Raw genomic sequence first — 21265 nt, 5'->3', positions numbered from 1 at the left:
AATGTATTAAAACGAGCTGCTGTATTTTAAGAAAAACAGATCACATATCCAGATTGAATTATTGAATAATGTCAGACGAATGAAAAAGGTTGCAGTAATTGTACCTTGTAACCTTCCTTCACATGTCCTTTCATGGCCAGTTTGATGTCTTCCACACTGACTCCCTTAGATTCAGCATTCTGAAGGCCCATGATGTCATTAAAGACAAAAGGGTAGATGGTTTGGTGGTTTTCCTTCTGGAATTTGTAAGTTGTGTACTGTAAACCAAAACAATTTGATTATTATGACAATTGTGATCCCATGATGTTGAAAAATACTGATGATCTTTTCTGCACAATGCTTGTAGTTACATTGATTCTTTGTTATTGTAAACTTATAATTTAATATTCACACAATTATTCATACTTTTTTGGTGAAGCAGTCACCATCTGTTGAATTAGCCAAAGCTCTCCCAGCCATTCTGCCTTGTAAAACAACGTCGACAGAGTTGATGAAACTGGACTTGCCAGAACCAGCTGGACCATGAAGCAGAACTCTGATATGTTGGGCCTCTGTGTTGTGAGGTTGGTAATTCTTCACATATTGCAGATTTTTCTCTTTGATGCTGTTCAACAAAGAAAAGAAAATCCATTTTCACACAATTATACAAACTGTGTAAACTTTCTGTGGTCAGTGCATCCATAAGCAAGAAATGAAGCCTCACCCAACAAAGATGGCACAGATAGTTAGTTTGTTTGTTAGTAGTAGTTTTAGTGTTGTGTCCCTGTGGCAGCACACAGTGAACACATTCTTACCCTGATGGTATTTTTCTCCATGGTTCTTCAAAAGCTGTAACAAAAATTGTATATATTGAAATAAAGTAGGAAATGTCTTAATGACATTACTTTATCAAAATCATGTAATAATGTATTATTTTGACAAGTATCAAGTTTGAACACTGTCCTTTAGTGTGTGAAATATCTTACTAGGAGAAGGTGGTTTAGGTGGGTCAGGTTTAGGTGGGTCAGGTGTAGACGCGCTTCCTCCCATTCCTGCAGATTAAGGGATGAAGACAACACGTAAACATGTGCCACACTTTTACATGATTTTTAAGGTAAGGAACACATTGCCTAAAGACAACAATTTACTCAAAATCTAAATAGTGATTGTTGCATTTTACTGTCTTAATGGTTACACTGTTAATACTTATTTACACTGGATTCTGCCAGAGTTCACTGGTTTATAAAATGAACACTTTTATCAACTGCATATATGATGAGATGAACAGGAAAACAAATAACAACAGCAGCAACAAAATAGAGTTCTCTGAGGTCCCTGAGGTCCCATTTTCGACAGCAAAGATTGATACAGAAAAACAAAGTCCAGTAGTTTAGATAGCACAGGTATAAGTTGCAGCAAACCCCAGAAAGAGAGTAAAGATCCATAAAGAGACAGCTGGAAAGCCAAATAATGTTAGAGAAGAGTAAAAAGAGGGATGAAAGAATGCACAAAGAGTTTCCTATTAACGGTTATGATTCAAAAACAAGAGTAATCAAATAAGAATAATATCCAGACCATCTATTTGAACACACAGTACATGTGTGCTAAATGTTATTATTTTAGAGTAGGAGAATTGTAACACCTAAAGTCAATTGAAAAAAAGTACAGTGACAAGACTATAATATTCTTATCAGTCTTTCATCAAAATGCTCTAACTACCTTCTCTGCAGTGGTCTCCAAACAATGTGATGTGTGTGTAGGCTTCTTTTATAAAAACAATTTTTTTCTTCGTTCAAGTATTGTTGTTTAAAGTATTTCATTGTTCACTTTTGCATATATCCAAATATAGCTTATCGGTTCACAATAATATAAGGCTGCACCTAATGATTCTTTTTTTAACGATTAAACTGCAGATTATTTTTTTGATTAGTCGATTAGTCTATAGATTATATTTATTGAGCAATATAGCAACTATTTTCCCCAAAATCAATATCAAACGTATCTCATTAATATTTCAATATTTTCTTCGATCATCTTCTCTTGAAAACAAAGACATGTTATAAAGATTTTGCGAAAATCATCATCAAATCAAAATCAAAATCATGTAATTATGTATTATTTTGTATCAAGTATCAAGTTTTAACAATGTCCTTTAGTGTGTGAAATATCTTACCAAAAGGTGGGTAGGGTTCAGGTCGGCTAAGTGTAGACTCGCTTCCTCCTATTACTGCAAATTAAGCGATGAAGACAACACGTAAACATGTGCCACACTTTTACATGATTTTTAAGGTAAGGAACACATTGCCTAAAGACAACAATTTACTCAAAATCGAAATAATGATTGTTGCATTTTACTGTCTTAATGGTTACACTGTTAATACTTATTTACACTGGATTCTGCCAGAGTTCACTGGTTAATAAAATGAACACTTTTATCAACTGCATATAAATTATGATGAGATGAACATGAAAACAAATAACAACAGCAGGACTCGCGGACTCAACAAAAGTCCGCGACCAGCAGATCGCTCCGAGCAGATCACAGACAGCAGACATCAAAATGGCCCGCGACAGGAAACAGGTGCCCCACCCATGATTTATGTGAACAAACAGTACATGTGTGCTAAATGTTATTATTTCAGAGTAGGAGAATTGTAACACCTAAAGTGAATTGACAAATAGTGCAGTAACAAGACTATAATATTCTTATCAGTCTTTCATCAAAATGATCTAACTACCTTCTCTGCAGTCTCCAAAGAATGTGATGTGTGTGTAGGCTTCTTTTTACAAAAAAAAATTTCCTCCACCCATGTGACTTACAGGAAGTTGATCATCACTTTCAGTTTCAGATTGAGTCACACATCCTGTGCGTTCACACCCTTAACTGATCTTGAAATACACAAGATCATGTAACTGTGACTGTAAACAAACACAGGCGTCTGGGTTCAAAGCTAGATGGTAGTTGGTAAGTGTGTGTGTGTGTGTGTGTGTGTGTGTGTGTGTGTGTGTGTGTGTGTGTGTGTGTGCGTGTGTGTGTGTGAGAGAGATATTCTTTGAATGGGTCATTTATATGTTGTGTATATGTACATTTCTTGCCCTCTGAAGGTTAGGAGGTAAAGTCTTTGTGGGTTCTCTTTAACCTGGGAGGTTCTATGTCAGGTCCAGGTGATGGGGGTCCCCAGGGATTTAAAGTCTTTCACCTGATCCACTTTAGATCCATTGATGAGGACAGAACTGTGCTCTTGCCACCTGCTTCCTGCAGTCACTGATCAGCTCATAGTCTTACTTTGTTATAGAGACCAGGTGAAGACCAGCAAGTCAGACCTTACAAGAATAGATTGATATTTCCTTTCACTCTAAAAACTAAACTCGTTTAAAATCTGTCTCTAAAGCTCTAAATCAGGGGTGTCAAACTCAGGCCCGCGGGCCAAATCTGGCCCGCAGTGTAATTATATTTGGCCCGCGAGATAATGTCAGATGTCTGCTAGAGCTGGCCCGCCGGTATATAGCGCATGCACCGCTAATACTACACATCCCAGAATGCTCTGCGGGTGCGTTCTCTGTGACATCACGAGCCATCATCAGAGTTTAGCAAACTGAGCTTTTCTTTATGCACTTTTGTCTTGCCTGACCTAGAATAGTTGAAATGTTGGATTAATGAACTGAATTAATCACATTTTATATAATTTCTACGCAAATTCTTAAATGATTGAACTGGACATGCAGGATATAATGTAACATTCTTTTTGCCACAACAATACAATAATAATAACACTACACAACGCAACAATGGCACACCGGATTAGTAGTAGGAGTAGCAGGTAATACATTAGGCAACATGTGCAATAATTATTAATTGTTATCATGCAACTGCAGCATTCAGTGGTTGTTAGCAGCATGTAGGTTTACAAGTCATTGAGGAAATCATCTCCATAGGTGAGTATGGAACTCAGAACATCCAGGATCAGTGTATCCACATCTGCATTGACTCTGGTCTCTGAACTGTAGTTCTTCACGAGAAAGATGCAGTTCAGCTGTAACCCCAGCAGTTGACTGAATTGCTCAGCCTAAGTATAAAAAAACAGAATGTCAGGTGATGTGGTTGAGATTCACAAGGTCAAATAATGTAAAGGTTTTATTTTTGTGAGTGTGATTTTTGTTGTGAGGGAAATTGTGATGTTAGATGTGAGTGAGGTAGTAACTGCAGATAGGGCATTGTTGTTATGCAGCTTAGAGACAAGAACAACAGAACAAGGACTGATAACTGCACATCCATGAGACCATATGACAAAGGAGATACCTGTTACTAAGGTATGTGTTGACCTGCCGAGCCTGCCATTACCAGCTGCACAATCATTATGATACCAGTCGTTCCTCAGATTGGCAGGCAGATCAACACATATCTACAGTAACTGGCTCAGTCACATCTAACAACACAGGTCCCTCACATTGTACAATAACATTCAAATCTCATTTACAAATGTACCTTTTCCTTCAGGTCTTGCCTCTCATATGTTTTCCTTAAATCTTGGCTGTCCTTAGAACCGTCATCGTCAATTTTGGTAAGAATAGCCACTTGGGGAATCCCTGCAGATACAGAAAACTCCTCAGTCATTTCATCTGGTTTTATTTAAGGGTATGAAGTTCATACACCACAAGGTAACTCTGTTGAATGTAGCTAATAACATTTGCTCTTACCCAGGTCCCTGGCTGCTAGTCTGACCTCCCTCATCTTCTGCACGACTTTATCGTTCATTAGAGACAGTGTGTCGATGGGAATAACACAAACCAGAATATGAGCTTTGTCGTCTATAGTGGGGTTCTTGTTGTAGAATGGGTCATCTTCTGACATTTCTGAACCATTTCTGAACTAGACAACAATGTAACACACAAATAAACAATGTAAGTTGCATTTGTACACTCTCTTTGCTCTCTATCTTTTAAGATTCAATCAAAATTGTGTTTATAGTTGAAAGAATATGATAATTGTACCTCATAACCATCTTTCACATGTCCCCACATGGCCAGTTTCAAGTCCCCCACACTGATTCCACTGTTACCTTCTCCCTCAAGGCCCATGAAGTCATTGAAGACAAAAGGGTAGAAGGTTCCTTGGCTTTGTGTGCGGATTTTGTGGGTTTTGTACTTTAACACATGTGGGAAACGTGAAGTAAGATCAGTATTCAGTAATAAGCCCATAACACTAAAGAAATGAATTCACACATATCATCAATCCAGATATTCTTACTTTCTTGGTGAAGCTTTGCCCAGACATTGCATCTGTCATTGCTACAACACTAATCTTGCCTTGTAGAGTACTGGTGACAGAGTTGATGAAACTGGATTTACCAGCACCAACCGGCCCATGAAGCAGAACTCGAAGGTGATTGGCATTTTTGTTAGAGGGGTGGTAGGCCTTCACACTGCATGCCTGCTCGGTGTTATCACTGTCCAAATAAACAAGAAGCAACTTAACTTAATTAAAATACATATTACTCTTGCGATCAACTGGTTTCCCATACAGGAGGCAGAACTTTTAAATTGTCATGAAGAATGTTCTTTTAAAGGAAATTCTATACAATCATAGAGAACCTGAATCAAACCTGATATGTTGACACTTTACACCAACTACTACATACAAAAGCTTTCAGTGAGTGAAACACTATGCTATTGTATTAAACACCTTTATTAGTGATTCTAAACCACATATCTCTCCTGTAACTGCACTAAAGGGGAGAGAGAGCTTTGGCATCTCTTCTCCTTTGGGAGTGGCCAAGCTTTTGCTTTCACTTTCTTCTTTGGTCCTCCCTATAACAAACAGCACACACAGCTCAACATGGCACAACAGTGACTTCTTTTGAGTACTCACCCCCAGGTTATGTCCCTCCATGACGTACACCACTCTGATAACATGGGTACAAATTTGTCAAGAATAAAATAAACCAAAATGTGGCATTTTTAACAGTTTGAAAATATCTATCTATCTATCTATCTATCTATCTATCATCTATCTATCTATCTATCTATCTATCTATCTATCTATCTATCTATCTATCTATCTATCTATCTATCTATCTATCTATCTATCTATCATCTATCTATCTATCTATCTATCTATCTATCATCTATCTATCTATCTATCTATCTATCTATCTATCTATCTATCTATCTATCTATCTATCTATCTATCTATCTATCTATCTATCATCTATCTATCTATCTATCTATCTATCTATCTATCTATCTATCTATCTATCTATCTATCTATCTATCTATCTATCATCTATCTATCTATCTATCTATCTATCTATCATCTATCTATCTATCTATCTATCTATCTATCTATCATCTATCTATCTATCTATCTATCTATCTATCTATCTATCTATCTATCTATCTATCTATCTATCTATCTATCTATCATCTATCTATCTATCTATTTATCTATCTATCTATCTATCTATCTATTTATCTATCTATCTATCTATCTATCTATCTATCTATCTATCTATCTATCTATCTATCTATCTATCTATCTATCTATCATCTATCTATCTATCTATCTATCTATCTATCTATCTATCTATCTATCTATCTATCTATCTATCTATTTATCTATCTATCTATCTATCTATCTATCTATCTATCTATCTATCTATTTATCTATCTATCTATCTATCTATCTATCTATCTATCTATTGAAATAACATAGGAAATGTCTGACTAACTTTATCAAAATCATGTAATTATGTATTATTTTGACAAGTATCAAGTTTGAACACTGTCCTTTAGTGTGTGAAATATCTTACCACTAGGAGGAGGTGGTTTAGGTGGGTCAGGTTTAGGTGGGTCAGGTTTAGGTAGGTCAGGTTTAGGTGGGTCAGGTTTACGCCAGAATGGTATAATTCCTGCAAATTAAGGGATGAAGACAACACGTAAACATGTGCCACACTTTTACATGATTTTTAAGGTAAGGAACACATTGCCTAAAGACAACAATTTACTCAAAATCGAAATAGTGATTGTTGCATTTTACTGTCTTAATGGTTACACTGTTAATACTTATTTACACTGGATTCTGCCAGTAAAATCCAGTTCTGGTTAATAAAATGAACACTTTTATCAACTGTATATAAATTATGATGAGATGAACAGGAAAACATAACAACAACAGCTCGTCGCGGACTCAACAAAAGTCGGTGACCAGCAGATCACTCCGAGCAGATCACAGACAGCAGACATCAAAATGGCCCGCGACAGAAAACAGGTGCCCCACCCAACAGTACATGTGTGCTAAATGCTATTATTTTAGAGTAGGAGAATTGTTACACCTAAAGTAAATTGACAGAAAGTACAGTAACAAGACTATAATATTCTTATCAGTCTTTCATCAAAATGATCTAACTACCTTCTCTGCAGTGGTCTCCAAAGAATGTGATTCTTTTGTCACATACAGGAAGTTTTGAACTTTAGTTTCAAATTTCGTCACACATCCTGTGTGTTCACATCTTGAATTGATCCTGAAATACACAATATCATGTCACTGTGACAAACACAGGCATCTGGGTTTAAAGCTAGATGGTGGTTGGTAAGTGTGTGTGTGTGTGTGTGTGTGTGTGTGTGTGTGTGTGTGTGTGTGTGTGTGTGTGTGTGTGTGTGTGTGTGTGTGTTTGCGTGTGTGTGTGTGTGTGTGTGTGTGTGTGTGTGTGTGTGTGTGTGTGTGTGTGTGTGTGTGAGAGAGAGAGAGAGATATTCTTTGAATGGGTCATTTATATGTTGTGTATATGTACATTTCTTGCCCTCTGAAGGTTAGGAGGTAAAGTCTTTGTGGGTTCTCTTTAACCTGGGAGGTTCTATGTCAGGTCCAGGTGATGGGGGTCCCTAGGGATTTAAAGTCTTTCACCTGATCCACTTTAGATCCATTGATGAGGACAGAACTGTGCTCTTGCCACCTGCTTCCTGCAGTCACTGATCAGCTCATAGTCTTACTTTGTTATAGAGACCAGGTGAAGACCAGCAAGTCAGACCTTACAAGAATAGATTGATATTTCCTTTCACTCTAAAAACTAAACTCGTTTAAAATCTGTCTCTAAAGCTCTAAATCAGGGGTGTCAAATCTGGCCCGCAGTGTAATTATATTTGGCCCGCGAGATAATGTCAGATGGGGAGGCAGTAGTCGAGTGGGTAGAGCTTCCGCTTAAGAACCGGAGGGTTGCCGGTTCGAGTCCCTGCCGAGGTGCCCCTGAGCAAGGCACCGAACCCTCAATTGCTCCCCCCTCTGCGAAGGGTGGTAATATAATGTAATGTAAGTCGCTTTGGATAAAAGCGTCTGCCAAATGATCGTAATGTAATGTAATGTAATGTCTGCTAGAGCTGGCCCGCCGGTATATAGCGCATGCACCGCTAATACTACACATCCCAGAATGCTCTGCGGGTGCGTTCTCTGTGACATCACGAGCCATCTCGAAGTGTTCAACCTGCAGCTTCAGGGGCGGGCCCGTGTCATTACAGACATGTACGCTGCGGTGAGGGCTCTTCAAACTAAATTGTGCCTGTGGGAGACTCGGATGCTGCAAGGAAACTCGGGCCATTTTCCGTGCCGCCAGACCATGAAAGAGCAGATCTCTACCTGTGTGTTGCCAAGTGCACAGTTCGTACGTACTCAGCGCCGAGTTTACCCGGCGATTTGCCGACTTTGAAGCCCAGAAATGTAGGTTTGGACTGCTCAGTAATCCATTTGCATTTGACGTGGAACGCGCATCAACCAACCTCCGAATGGAGCTGATTGAAGTCCGGTGTAGTGACACGCTCAAGTCAAAGTATGACTCTGTTTCCTCGTTTCATCCCAGACACAATTCCCCAACAACTCCGTCCCCAAGCTGCTCAAACGCTCTCTATGTTCGGCAGCACAGATCTATGTGCGTCAGAGTAAATCAGAGTTTAGCAAACTGAGCTTTTCTTTATGCACTTTTGTCTTGCCTGACCTAGAATAGTTGAAATGTTGGATTTTCATTGAGGGAAATTATTCTTTTATTTGGGTTGTTCTGTTGTTCTGTGAAAAAAAAGTTTCCATTGAAAATGAACTTGAAAGGTTACAGATAGAGAGAGGCATAATAATGATTTTCTTTTATTTATTTAGATGAAAATACGAAACGAATGCCACTGATGTATCTCTTATTTGAAAATCTATTTCTCATGTGTTTATAATATTAAACTGTGCTTGTTCCAGACTTAATGTTTAAGCTAAACTTAAATATGTTTCCATATGAAAAAGTGAATCATTATTTATCTGGAGAGAAGGGAAAACATACACAATTGTAGTCCATTTTTCAAGAGATATGGAGTCTGGCCCACGACTGAGTCCCATTTTGGCCCACTGAGTATTTGAGTTTGACACCCCTGGTTTACACGATCTAAACCAGGATGTATTAGGATGTATGAGGAGAATTTGTGAACACTGACACCTGCTGGTGATAATGATAATGGTGCCATTTAACCACTTAGTACAGCGTGATTAAAAACCCCACTTAAATTGATAAAGAAATCCATGAATTTTAATGTGTAGTTACGCAAACCAGACAAAAAGTACATTTTGATGTATTTATACAGTATGAAGCTAAAATGTCTCGTTCACAGTGAATGCTGGTTGTAAAAGCTTTACAAAGGTTTGAAAAGTGAAATCTGCAGGTGATGCTGCAGATTTTCTGTGGTCAGACTTGTTTGTGCAGGGAAATGTAAGACACCATACCTCTGACATCCCTCAACAGTGGACAAATACGACAAAGCTGAAACCTGAAGACCGTTTCTCTTTGGTATTGTGGTCATTGGTTTATATGCCTTGGTAAAGAAATTACAAATCTGACTCTGAGTGCCAAATCATAGCTGGCCCCAATGTGGTACTCGTAAGAAATTGAACAATGTGTCAAGATCACATTGACAGGAAGTATACAAACACACAGTTCAGTAAATGATAGTAGTAAATTGAAATCTGTACATTTGTAGAAAGTTGTCATCCTGCTTTAATGAGGGGTTAGAATTGATGTAGTTTGAACCATAACAATCACATCTTATCTCAGCTGGATGCTGTTACTCAGAGTGTGTAAAATATGTGACGTGTAGTGTGACTACATGTTTACACTAATGATCAGAAGCATCACCTGATGAGAAGGGTGCAGTGTAGCAGGTCAAGACTTACCTCCTCCCATTCCTGTAGATTAAAACATTCACATGTCAACATGAAATATTCAAATCTCATATTTAAATGATCATATACTGGTAGTTATAGCATGAAATCAAATATGACATAACATGGAGATACTGTTGTAGACAAGGTGATGCTTTGCATGATATCACATTGTAAGGTTATAACAATGATTTATATTTGTATTTATTTATTCTGTTGTTTTTTTGTTTTGTTTTTGCATCAGTGGCTAAACTGACACAGTAAGATGAAACCGTGCATAGCTCATTCTTCTAAATTTAAAATGACAAATTGTTTGGCAAGATCTGCAGCTCTGTGTGAACGTGTCTGTGTGAGATATGCTGTGTCACTTTCGTTTTATAACTTGCAGGAAATGGAATCAGCTTCAAACCTTCAGTTTCACCAGAGTGCTCCGGTTGTTTTCAATTAACAAGCTCATTGTCTCCATCTCACTGGGTATAGCTATAAAGTAAAAGTTTCCTTTTTTCATTCTTGTGTTACTCTTATGTCACAGTAAGAGTATAAACTGTAGCCTTTCCCTCTGCTCCCACCCTTTTTGCTAATATTTACACAATGAACATTATCAACATGTGACTTTGATTTGGACCTTTATCTCAGTCTTGGCAAGACATAAATAAGCACACACACCAGCTTTTGGTCCCCTCATCTGTGGCTTTGCATGCAAACAGCATATGTATGATAAAGCTTCAGTTATATTCTGACTCCAATAAGGCAATTTACTGACTAATAGATAATTGGCCTACAACTGACACATGATAAGATGCAGCTCTGAGAGACAAGAATCAGGTCCAGCAAGTGAGCCAACAACAGTCATCTTGTCCCTTGCATTGTCCTGTCAAGAAAAATAAATTCCACCCCTCCTTTCCCCCCCTACTCTCTTTGTCACCTGATACTTCCCTAATTACATTACATTACGATCATTTGGCAGACGCTTTTATCCAAAGCGACTTACATTACATTACATTACCACCCTTCGCAGAGGGGGGAGCAATTGAGGGTTCGGTGCCTTGCTCAGGGGCACCTCGGCAGGGGCTCAAACCGGCTACCCTCCGGTTCCCAAGCGGAAGCACTACCCACTGAGCCACTGCCTCCCCTAATTATACCAAAGCATTCTGTGCTTCCTCACTTCCTCATTACCTGCAGCTCCTGAATGCCCTGGCAGCCACAAAAAAGTGTGTATATACTGTGAAGTATGTTCAGAGTTGTTTGAACTTGAATCCTCCAGATGGCGCCATCATCCACAAATAGAGACAAACCAAATCTAAGATGAAGATGTTGAAAGATGTCATTAATCTTTCCGTGAAAGAGGATTGGACTAAGAACCAATGCTTGGATACCATTCTCAATTTCCACCATTCCTGAATTAACTCCACCAACCCACCCCTTGAATTGATCTATAATTGAGGAAGTCTTTGAATATCCTGAGCTCAAACTGCCACAGGATGAAAAGTATCTTACCACTGTTTGCTAAATAACTATTTCAAAGGAGCCCAAAGATGCCTCAAACATGTTACTTGGTGTAGCCAGAAAATGTCCTCCTGAATCCTACCAAGACATTGCAAGTAAGGAATCATGCAGAATCAAAATGAAAAATAAAGGCAAACTAAAATAATGTTTTTAATTTGGATTACATAAACAAAGACAAGTATCAAAGCTTAGCTAATGAAAGAAGTTGTGACAATTCTGTTGAAGGAAAAGCTTGTAGAAGGCCAGTGTATCTTCTGGAACTTTTCTCAACATTTAAAAATCCCAAAAAGATGTGTTCAGAGTACTTAGAAAAAAACGGCAAAGTCTCAGCAACAAACATGAGTTTAGTCCAGCCTTGAATTGATTCAGAATACGGTTTGAATCACTGTTGTGTTGACACACTTGGTGTTTAGGATGAATAATTAATCACATTTTATATCATTTCTACTCAATAATAATAACACTACACGACACAACAACGGCACACCCGATTAGTAATAGGAGTAGCAGGTCATTCATTCGGCAACATGTGCAATAATTATTAATTGTTATCATGCAACTGCAGCATTCAGTGGTTGTTAGCAGCATGTAGGTTTGAGTAGGTTTAAGTCATTGAGGAAATCATCTCCATAGGTGAGTATGGAACTCAGAACATCCAGGATCAGTGTATCCACATCTGCATTGACTTTGGTCTCTGAACTGTAGTTCTTCACGAGAAAGATGCAGTTCAGCTGTAACCCCAGCAGTTGACTGAATTGCTCAGCCTAAGTATAAAAAAACAGAATGTCAGGTGATGTGGTTGAGATTCACAAGGTCAAATAACGTAAAGGTTTTATTTTTGTGAGTGTGATTTTTGTTGTGAGGGAAATTGTGATGTTAGATGTGAGTGAGGTAGTAACTGCAGATAGGGCATTGTTGTTATGCAGCTTAGAGACAAGAACAACAGAACAAGGAGTGATAACTGCACATCCATGAGACCATATGACAAAGGAGATACCTGTTACTAAGGTATGTGTTGACCTGCCGAGCCTGCCATTACCAGCTGCACAATCATTATGATACCAGTCGTTCCTCAGATTGGCAGGCAGATCAACACATATCTACAGTAACTGGCTCAGTCACATCTAACAACACAGGTCCCTCACATTGTACAATAACATTCAAATCTCATTTACAAATGTACCTTTCCCTTCAGGTATTGCCTCTCATATGTTTTCCTTAAATCTTGGCTGTCCTTAGAACCGCCATTGTCAATTTTGGTAAGAATAGCCACTTGGGGAATCCCTGCAGATACAGAAAACTCCTCAGTCATTTCATCTGGTTTTATTTAAGGTTATAGAGTCTATACACCACAAGGTAACTCTGTTGAATGTAGCTAATAACATTTGCTCTTACCCAGGTCCCTGGCTGCTAGTCTGACCTCCCTCATCTTCTGCACGACTTTATCCTTCATTAGAGACAGTGTGTCGATGGGAATAACACAAACCAGAATATGAACTTTGTCGTCTATAGTGGGGTCCTTGTTGTAGAATGGGTCATCTTCTGACATTTCTGAACCATTCCTGAACTAGACAACAATGTAACACACAAATAAACAATGTTAGTTGCATTTGTACACTCTCTTTGCTCTCTATCTTTTAAGATTCATAATTGTACCTCATAACCATCTTTCACCCGTCCCCTCATGGCCAGTTTCAAGTCCCCCACACTGATTTCACTGTTAGCTCCTTCCCCAAGGCCCATGATGTCATTGACGACAAAAGGGTAGAAGGTGCCTTGGCTTTGTGTGCGGAATTTGTGGGTTTTGTACTTTAACACATGTGGGAAACGTGAAGTAAGATCAGTATTCAGTAATAAGCACATAACACTAAAGAAATGAATTCACACATATCATCAATCCAGATATTCTTACTTTCTTGGTGCAGATTCCCCCAATCATTCCATCTGTCATTGCTCCAACACTAATCTTGCCTTGTAGAGTACTGGTGACAGAGTTGATGAAACTGGATTTACCAGCACCAATCGGCCCATGAAGCAGAACTCGAAGGTGATTGGCATTTTTGTTAGAGGGGTGGTAGGCCTTCACACTGCATGCCTGCTCGGTGTTATCACTGTCCAAATAAACAAGAAGCAACTTAACTTAATTAAAATACATATTACTCTTGCGATCAACTGGTTTCCCATACAGTAGGCAGAACTTTTAAATTGTCATGAAGAATTTTCTTTTAAAGGAAATTCTATATAATCATAGAGAACCTGAATCAAACCTGATATGTTGACACTTTACACCAACTACTACATACAAAAGCTTTCAGTGAGTGAAACACTATGCTATTGTATTAAACACCTTTATTTGTGATTCTAAACCACATATCTCTCCTGTAACTGCACTAAAGGGGAGAGAGAGCTTTGGCATCTCTTCTCCTTTGGGAGTGGCCAAGCTTTTGCTTTCACTTTCTTCTTTGGTCCTCCCTATAACAAACAGCACACACAGCTCAACATGGCACAACAGTGACTTCTTTTGAGTACTCACCCCCAGGTTATGTCCCTCCATGACGTACACCACTCTGATAACATGGGCACAAATTTGTCAAGAATAAAATAAACCAAAATGTGGCATTTTTAACAGTTTGAGAATGTACATGATCTATCTATCTATCTATCTATCTATCTATCTATCTATCTATCTATCTATCTATCTATCTATCTATCTATCTATCTTTCTATCTATCTATCTATCTATCTATTGAAATAACATAGGAAATGTCTGACTAACTATATCAAAATCATGTAATTATGTATTATTTTGACAAGTATCAAGTTTGAACACTGTCCTTTAGTGTGTGAAATATCTTACCGCTAGGAGGAGGTGGTTTAGGTGGGTCAGGTTTAGACTCGCTTCCTTCCATTAATGCAAATGAAGAGATAAAGACAACACGTAAACATGTGCCACACTTTTACATGATATTTAAGGTAAGGAACACATTGCCTAAAGACAACAATTTACTCAAAATCTAAATAGTGATTGTTGCATTTTACTGTCTTAATGGTTACACTGTTAATACTTATTTACACTGGATTCTGCCAGTAAAATCCAGTTCTGGTTAATAAAATGAACACTTTTATCAACTGTATATAAATTATGATGAGATGAACAGGAAAACATAACAACAACAGCTCGTCGCGGACTCAACAAAAGTCGGTGACCAGCAGATCACTCCGAGCAGATCACAGACAGCAGACATCAAAATGGCCCGCGACAGAAAACAGGTGCCCCACCCAACAGTACATGTGTGCTAAATGTTATTATTTTAGAGTAGGAGAATTGTTACACCTAAAGTAAATTGACAGAAAGTACAGTAACAAGACTATAATATTCTTATCAGTCTTTCATCAAAATGATCTAACTACCTTCTCTGCAGTGGTCTCCAAAGAATGTGATTCTTTTGTCACATACAGGAAGTTTTGAACTTTAGTTTCAAATTTCGTCACACATCCTGTGTGTTCACATCTTGAATTGATCCTGAAATACACAATATCATGTCACTGTGACAAACACAGGCATCTGGGTTTAAAGCTAGATGGTGGTTGGTAAGTGTGTGTGTGTGTGTGTGTGTGTGTGTGTGTGTGTGTGTGTGTGTGTGTGTGTGTGTGTGTGTGTGTGTGTTTGCGTGTGTGTGTGTGTGTGTGTGTGTGTGTGTGTGTGTGTGTGTGTGTGTGTGTGTGTGTGTGTGTGTGTGAGAGAGAGAGAGAGATATTCTTTGAATGGGTCATTTATATGTTGTGTATATGTACATTTCTTGCCCTCTGAAGGTTAGGAGGTAAAGTCTTTGTGGGTTCTCTTTAACCTGGGAGGTTCTATGTCAGGTCCAGGTGATGGGGGTCCCTAGGGATTTAAAGTCTTTCACCTGATCCACTTTAGATCCATTGATGAGGACAGAACTGTGCTCTTGCCACCTGCTTCCTGCAGTCACTGATCAGCTCATAGTCTTACTTTGTTATAGAGACCAGGTGAAGACCAGCAAGTCAGACCTTACAAGAATAGATTGATATTTCCTTTCACTCTAAAAACTAAACTCGTTTAAAATCTGTCTCTAAAGCTCTAAATCAGGGGTGTCAAATCTGGCCCGCAGTGTAATTATATTTGGCCCGCGAGATAATGTCAGATGTCTGCTAGAGCTGGCCCGCCGGTATATAGCGCATGCACCGCTAATACTACACATCCCAGAATGCTCTGCGGGTGCGTTCTCTGTGACATCACGAGCCATCTCGAAGTGTTCAACCTGCAGCTTCAGGGGCGGGCCCGTGTCATTACAGACATGTACGCTGCGGTGAGGGCTCTTCAAACTAAATTGTGCCTGTGGGAGACTCGGATGCTGCAAGGAAACTCGGGCCATTTTCCGTGCCGCCAGACCATGAAAGAGCAGATCTCTACCTGTGTGTTGCCAAGTGCACAGTTCGTACGTACTCAGCGCCGAGTTTACCCGGCGATTTGCCGACTTTGAAGCCCAGAAATGTAGGTTTGGACTGCTCAGTAATCCATTTGCATTTGACGTGGAACGCGCATCAACCAACCTCCGAATGGAGCTGATTGAAGTCCGGTGTAGTGACACGCTCAAGTCAAAGTATGACTCTGTTTCCTCGTTTCATCCCAGACACAATTCCCCAACAACTCCGTCCCCAAGCTGCTCAAACGCTCTCTATGTTCGGCAGCACAGATCTATGTGCGTCAGAGTAAATCAGAGTTTAGCAAACTGAGCTTTTCTTTATGCACTTTTGTCTTGCCTGACCTAGAATAGTTGAAATGTTGGGTTTTCATTGAGGGAAATTATTCTTTTATTTGGGTTGTTCTGTTGTTCTGTGAAAAAAAAGTTTCCATTGAAAATGAACTTGAAAGGTTACAGATAGAGAGAGGCATAATAATGATTTTCTTTTATTTATTTAGATGAAAATAAGAAACGAATGCCACTGATGTATCTCTTATTTGGAAATCTATTTCTCATGTGTTTATAATATTAAACTGTGCTTGTTCCAGACTTAATGTTTAAGCTAAACTTAAATATGTTTCCATATGAAAAAGTGAATCATTATTTATCTGGAGAGAAGGGAAAACATACACAATTGTAGTCCATTTTTCAAGAGATATGGAGTCTGGCCCACGACTGAGTCCCATTTTGGCCCACTGAGTATTTGAGTTTGACACCCCTGGTTTACACGATCTAAACCAGGATGTATTAGGATGTATGAGGAGAATTTGTGAACACTGACACCTGCTGGTGATAATGATAATGGTGCTATTTAACCACTTAGTACAGCGTGATTAAAACCCCCACTTAAATTGATAAAGAAATCCATAAATTGTAATGTGTAGTTACGCAAACCAGACAAAAAGTACATTTTGATGTATTTATACAATATGAAGCTAAAATGTCTCATTCACAGTGACTTACCTCCTCCCATTCCTGTACATTAAAACATTCACATGTCAACATGAAATATTCAAATCTCATATTTAAATGATCATATACTGGTAGTTATAGCATGAAATCAAATATGACATAACATGGAGATACTGTTGTAGACAAGGTAATTCTTTGCATGATATCACATTGTAAGGTTATAACAATGATTTATATTTGTATTTATTTATTCTGTTGTTTTTTTGTTTTGTTTTTGCATCAGTGGTAAAACTGACACAGTAAGATGAAACCGTGCATAGCTCATTCTTCTAAATTTAAAATGACAAATTGTTTGGCAAGATCTGCACACAGTTTATCATGTCATTCAACCAAATTAACAAAAATATGACCCAAGAGTGTTAAAGTTGATGGGCAACAGCAATTTTTCCATTTCAATACTTTGATGAAATGGAAAATTGAAAGAGGTCCATCCTAATACACATTACATAGAATGAGTCGTTCATAAAGACATATACAGTCTCAATGTCTGTCAAAGTTGGATGCACATCAAACCAAACCAAATACAATTCTTAAAGATTATCACTCTCAGAGTTTCTCTGAGGTACTGCAGATGTTTTCCAAAGAAGGACCTTGAACCTCAAGTTACAACATTACAATTTCTCAAAGATAATCCCTGTTAAATAGAGAACAAACTGTACAACACTTACACCTAGTGTAAGTGTTACAACTGCTACAACTATTGCTACAACTACAACTATTATTGGCAAATCTACGGACAATCGTGAAACTTTACCTTGCTGTTTTAAAGTGCAGCTCCGTGTGAACGTGTCTTGTGTGAGATATGCTGTGTCACTTTCGTTTTATGACTTACAGGAAATGGAATCAGCTTCAAACTTTCAGTTTCACCAGAGTGCTCCGGTTGTTTTCAGTTAACAAGCTCATTGTCTCTACCACGCTGTTGATTGGTGCACAGATTGTGCAGGATATAGCTTTAATGTAAAAGTTTTCTTTTTTCATTCTTGTGTTACTCTTATGTCACAGTAAGAGTATAAACTGTAGCCTTTCCCTCTGCTCCCACCCTTTTTGCTAATATTTACACAATGAACATTATCAACATGTGACTTTGATTTGGACCTTAATCTCAGGCCTACAACTGACACATGATAAGATGCAGCTCTGAGAGACAAGAATCAGGTCCAGCAAGTGAGCCAACAACAGTCATCTTGTCCCTTGCATTGTCCTGTCAAGAAAAATAAATTCCACCCCTCCTTTCCCCCCCTACTCTCTTTGTCACCTGATACTTCCCTAATTATACCAAAGCATTCTGTGCTTCCTCACTTCCTCATTACCTGCAGCTCCTGAATGCCCTGGCAGCCAGAAAAAAGTGTGTATATACTGTGAAGTATGTTCAGAGGTGTTTGAACTTGAATCCTCCAGATGGCGCCATCATCCACAAATAGAGACAAACCAAATCTAAGATGAAGATGTTGAAAGATGTCATTAATCTTTCCGTGAAAGAGGATTGGACTAAGAACTGATGCTTGGTACCATTCTCAATTTCCACAATTCCTGAATTAACTCCACCAACCCACCCCTTGAATTGATCTATAATTGAGGAAGTCTTTGAATATCCTGATCTCAAACTGCCACAGGATGAAAAGTATCTTACCACTGTTTGCTAAATAACTATTTCAAAGGAGCCCAAAGATGCCTCAAACATGTTACTTGGTGTAGCCAGAAAATGTCCTCCTGAATCCTACCAAGACATTGCAAGTAAGGAATCATGCAGAATCAAAATGAAAAATAAAGGCAAACTAAAATAATGTTTTTTTAATTTGGATTACATAAACAAAGACAAGTATCAAAGCTTAGCTAATGAAAGAAGTTGTGACAATTCTGTTGAAGGAAAAGCTTGTAGAAGGCCAGTGTATCTTCTGGAACTTTTCTCAACATTTAAAAATCCCAAAAAAGAATCAGATGTGTTCAGAGTACTTAGAGTAGAAAAACAACAAAGTCTCAGCAACAAACCGAGTTTAGTCCATTGTGATGTTAGATGTGAGTGAGGTAGTAACTGCAGATAGGGCATTGTTGTTATGCAGCTTAGAGACAAGAACAACAGAACAAGGAGTGATAACTGCACATCCATGAGACCATATGACAAAGGAGATACCTGTTACTAAGGTATGTGTTGACCTGCCGAGCCTGCCATTACCAGCTGCACAATCACTATGATACCAGTCGTTCCTCAGATTGGCAGGCAGATCAACACATATCTACAGTAACTGGCTCAGTCACATCTAACAACACAGGTTCCCTCACATTGTACAATAACATTCAAATCTCATTTACAAATGTACCTTTTCCTTCAGGTATTGCCTCTCATATGTTTTCCTTAAATCTTGGCTGTCCTTAGAAACGGCATTGTCAATTTTGGTAAGAATAGCCACTTGGAGAATCCCTGCAGATACAGAAAACACCTCAGTCATTTCATCTTGTTTTATTTAAGGGTATGAAGTTCATACACCACAAGGTAACTCTGTTGAATGTAGCTAATAACATTTGCTCTTACCCAGGTCCCTGGCTACTAGTCTGACCTCCCTCATCTTCTGCACGACTTTATCGTTCATTAGAGACAGTGTGTCGATGGGAATAACACAAACCAGAATATGAACTTTGTCGTCTATAGTGGGGTCCTTGTTGTAGAATGGGTCATCTTCTGACATTTCTGAACCATTTCTGAACTAGACAACAATGTAACACACAAATAAACAATATAAGTTGCATTTGTACACTCTCTTTGCTCTCTATCTTTTAAGATTCAATCAAAATTGTGTTTATAGTTGAAAGAATATGATAATTGTACCTCATAACCATCTTTCACACGTCCCCTCATGGCCAGTTTCAAGTCCCCCACACTGATTCCACTGTTAGCTTCTGCCTCAAGGCCCATGAAGTCATTGAAGACAAAAGGGTAGAAGGTGCCTTGGCTTTGTGTGCGGATTTTGTGGGTTTTGTACTTTAACACATGTGGGAAACGTGAAGTAAGATCAGTATTCAGTAATAAGCACATAACACTAAAGAAATGAATTCACACATATCATCAATCCATATATTCTTACTTTCTTGGTGAAGCTTTGCCCAGACGTTGCATCTGTCATTGCTCCAACACTAATCTTGCCTTGTAGAGTACTGGTGACAGAGTTGATGAAACTGGATTTACCAGCACCAACCGGCCCATGAAGCAGAACTCGAAGGTGATTGGCATTGTTGTTAGAGGGGTGGTAGGCCTTCACACTGCATGCCTGCTCGGTGTTATCACTGTCCAAATAAACAAGAAGCAACTTAACTTAATTAAAATACATATTACTCTTGCGATCAACTGGTTTCCCATACAGTAGGCAGAACTTTTAAATTGTCATGAAGAATTTTCTTTTAAAGGAAATTCTATATAATCATAGAGAACCTGAATCAAACCTGATATGTTGACACTTTACACCAACTACTACATACAAAAGCTTTCAGCAAGTGAAACACTATGCTATTGTATTAAACACCTTTATTAGTGATTCTAAACCACATATCTCTCCTGTAACTGCACCAAAGGGGAGAGAGAGCTTTGGCATCTCCTCTCCTTTGGGAGTGGCCAAGCTTTTGCTGTCACTTTCTTCTTTGGTCCTCCCTATAACAAACAGCACACACAGCTCAACATGGCACAACAGTGACTTCTTTTGAGTACTCACCCCCAGGTTATGTCCCTCCATGACGTACACCACTCTGATAACATGGGTACAAATTTGTCAACAAAAAAACTAACCAAAATGTGGCATTTTTAACAGTTTGAAAATGTATCTATCTATCTATCTATCTATCTATCTATCTATCTATCTATCTATCTATTGACTAACTATATCAAAATCATGTAATTATGTATTATTTTGTATCAAGTATCAAGTTTTAACAATGTCCTTTAGTGTGTGAAATATCTTACCAAAAGGTGGGTTGGGTTCAGGTGAGTCAGGTGTAGACTCACTTCCTCCTATTACTGCAGATTAAGGGATGAAGACAACACGTAAACATGTGCCACACTTTTACATGATTTTTAAGGTAAGGAACACATTGCCTAAAGACAACAATTTACTCAAAATCTAAATAGTGATTGTTTCATTTTGCTGTCTTA

The 21265-nt window shown here is 38.5% G+C and overlaps 2 protein-coding genes across 2 annotated transcripts in view; both read right to left on the bottom strand.

The window, feature by feature from the left end:
- The window catches only part of LOC142989299 (interferon-induced protein 44-like), a 69050-nt gene that overhangs the window by 27242 nt on the left and 20543 nt on the right, over positions 1-21265 (bottom strand). The window contains exons 3-5 of the mRNA XM_076138774.1: positions 21077-21130; positions 6789-6887; positions 966-1031 (exon numbers count right to left, since the gene is read on the bottom strand). Of these exons, the coding sequence (XP_075994889.1) occupies positions 966-1029 (64 nt within the window). The 5' untranslated portion in view covers positions 1030-1031; positions 6789-6887; positions 21077-21130. The remainder of the gene's footprint in view (positions 1-965; positions 1032-6788; positions 6888-21076; positions 21131-21265) is intronic.
- LOC142989293 (interferon-induced protein 44-like) lies at positions 422-14598 on the bottom strand. Its single transcript, XM_076138767.1, has 10 exons — positions 14526-14598; positions 14202-14235; positions 13581-13779; positions 13325-13477; positions 13064-13235; positions 12852-12952; positions 12237-12432; positions 2718-3878; positions 2153-2206; positions 422-604 (listed from the first exon to the last, which is right to left on the bottom strand). The coding sequence occupies exons 1-7, from the start codon at positions 14575-14577 to the stop codon at positions 12247-12249; spliced, it is 897 nt and encodes a 298-aa protein (XP_075994882.1). The 5' UTR covers positions 14578-14598; the 3' UTR covers positions 422-604; positions 2153-2206; positions 2718-3878; positions 12237-12246.

This window comes from Genypterus blacodes, unplaced genomic scaffold (assembly GCF_046128005.1).
Source record: "Genypterus blacodes isolate CSIRO-AG114 ecotype Tasmania unplaced genomic scaffold, CSIRO-AGI_Gbla_v1 ptg000401l_1, whole genome shotgun sequence".
In the NCBI taxonomy this organism is placed as follows: Eukaryota; Metazoa; Chordata; class Actinopteri; order Ophidiiformes; family Ophidiidae; genus Genypterus; species Genypterus blacodes.
Note: the sequence above shows the minus strand (reverse complement) of the source record. Positions and strands in the feature narration are given on the sequence as shown.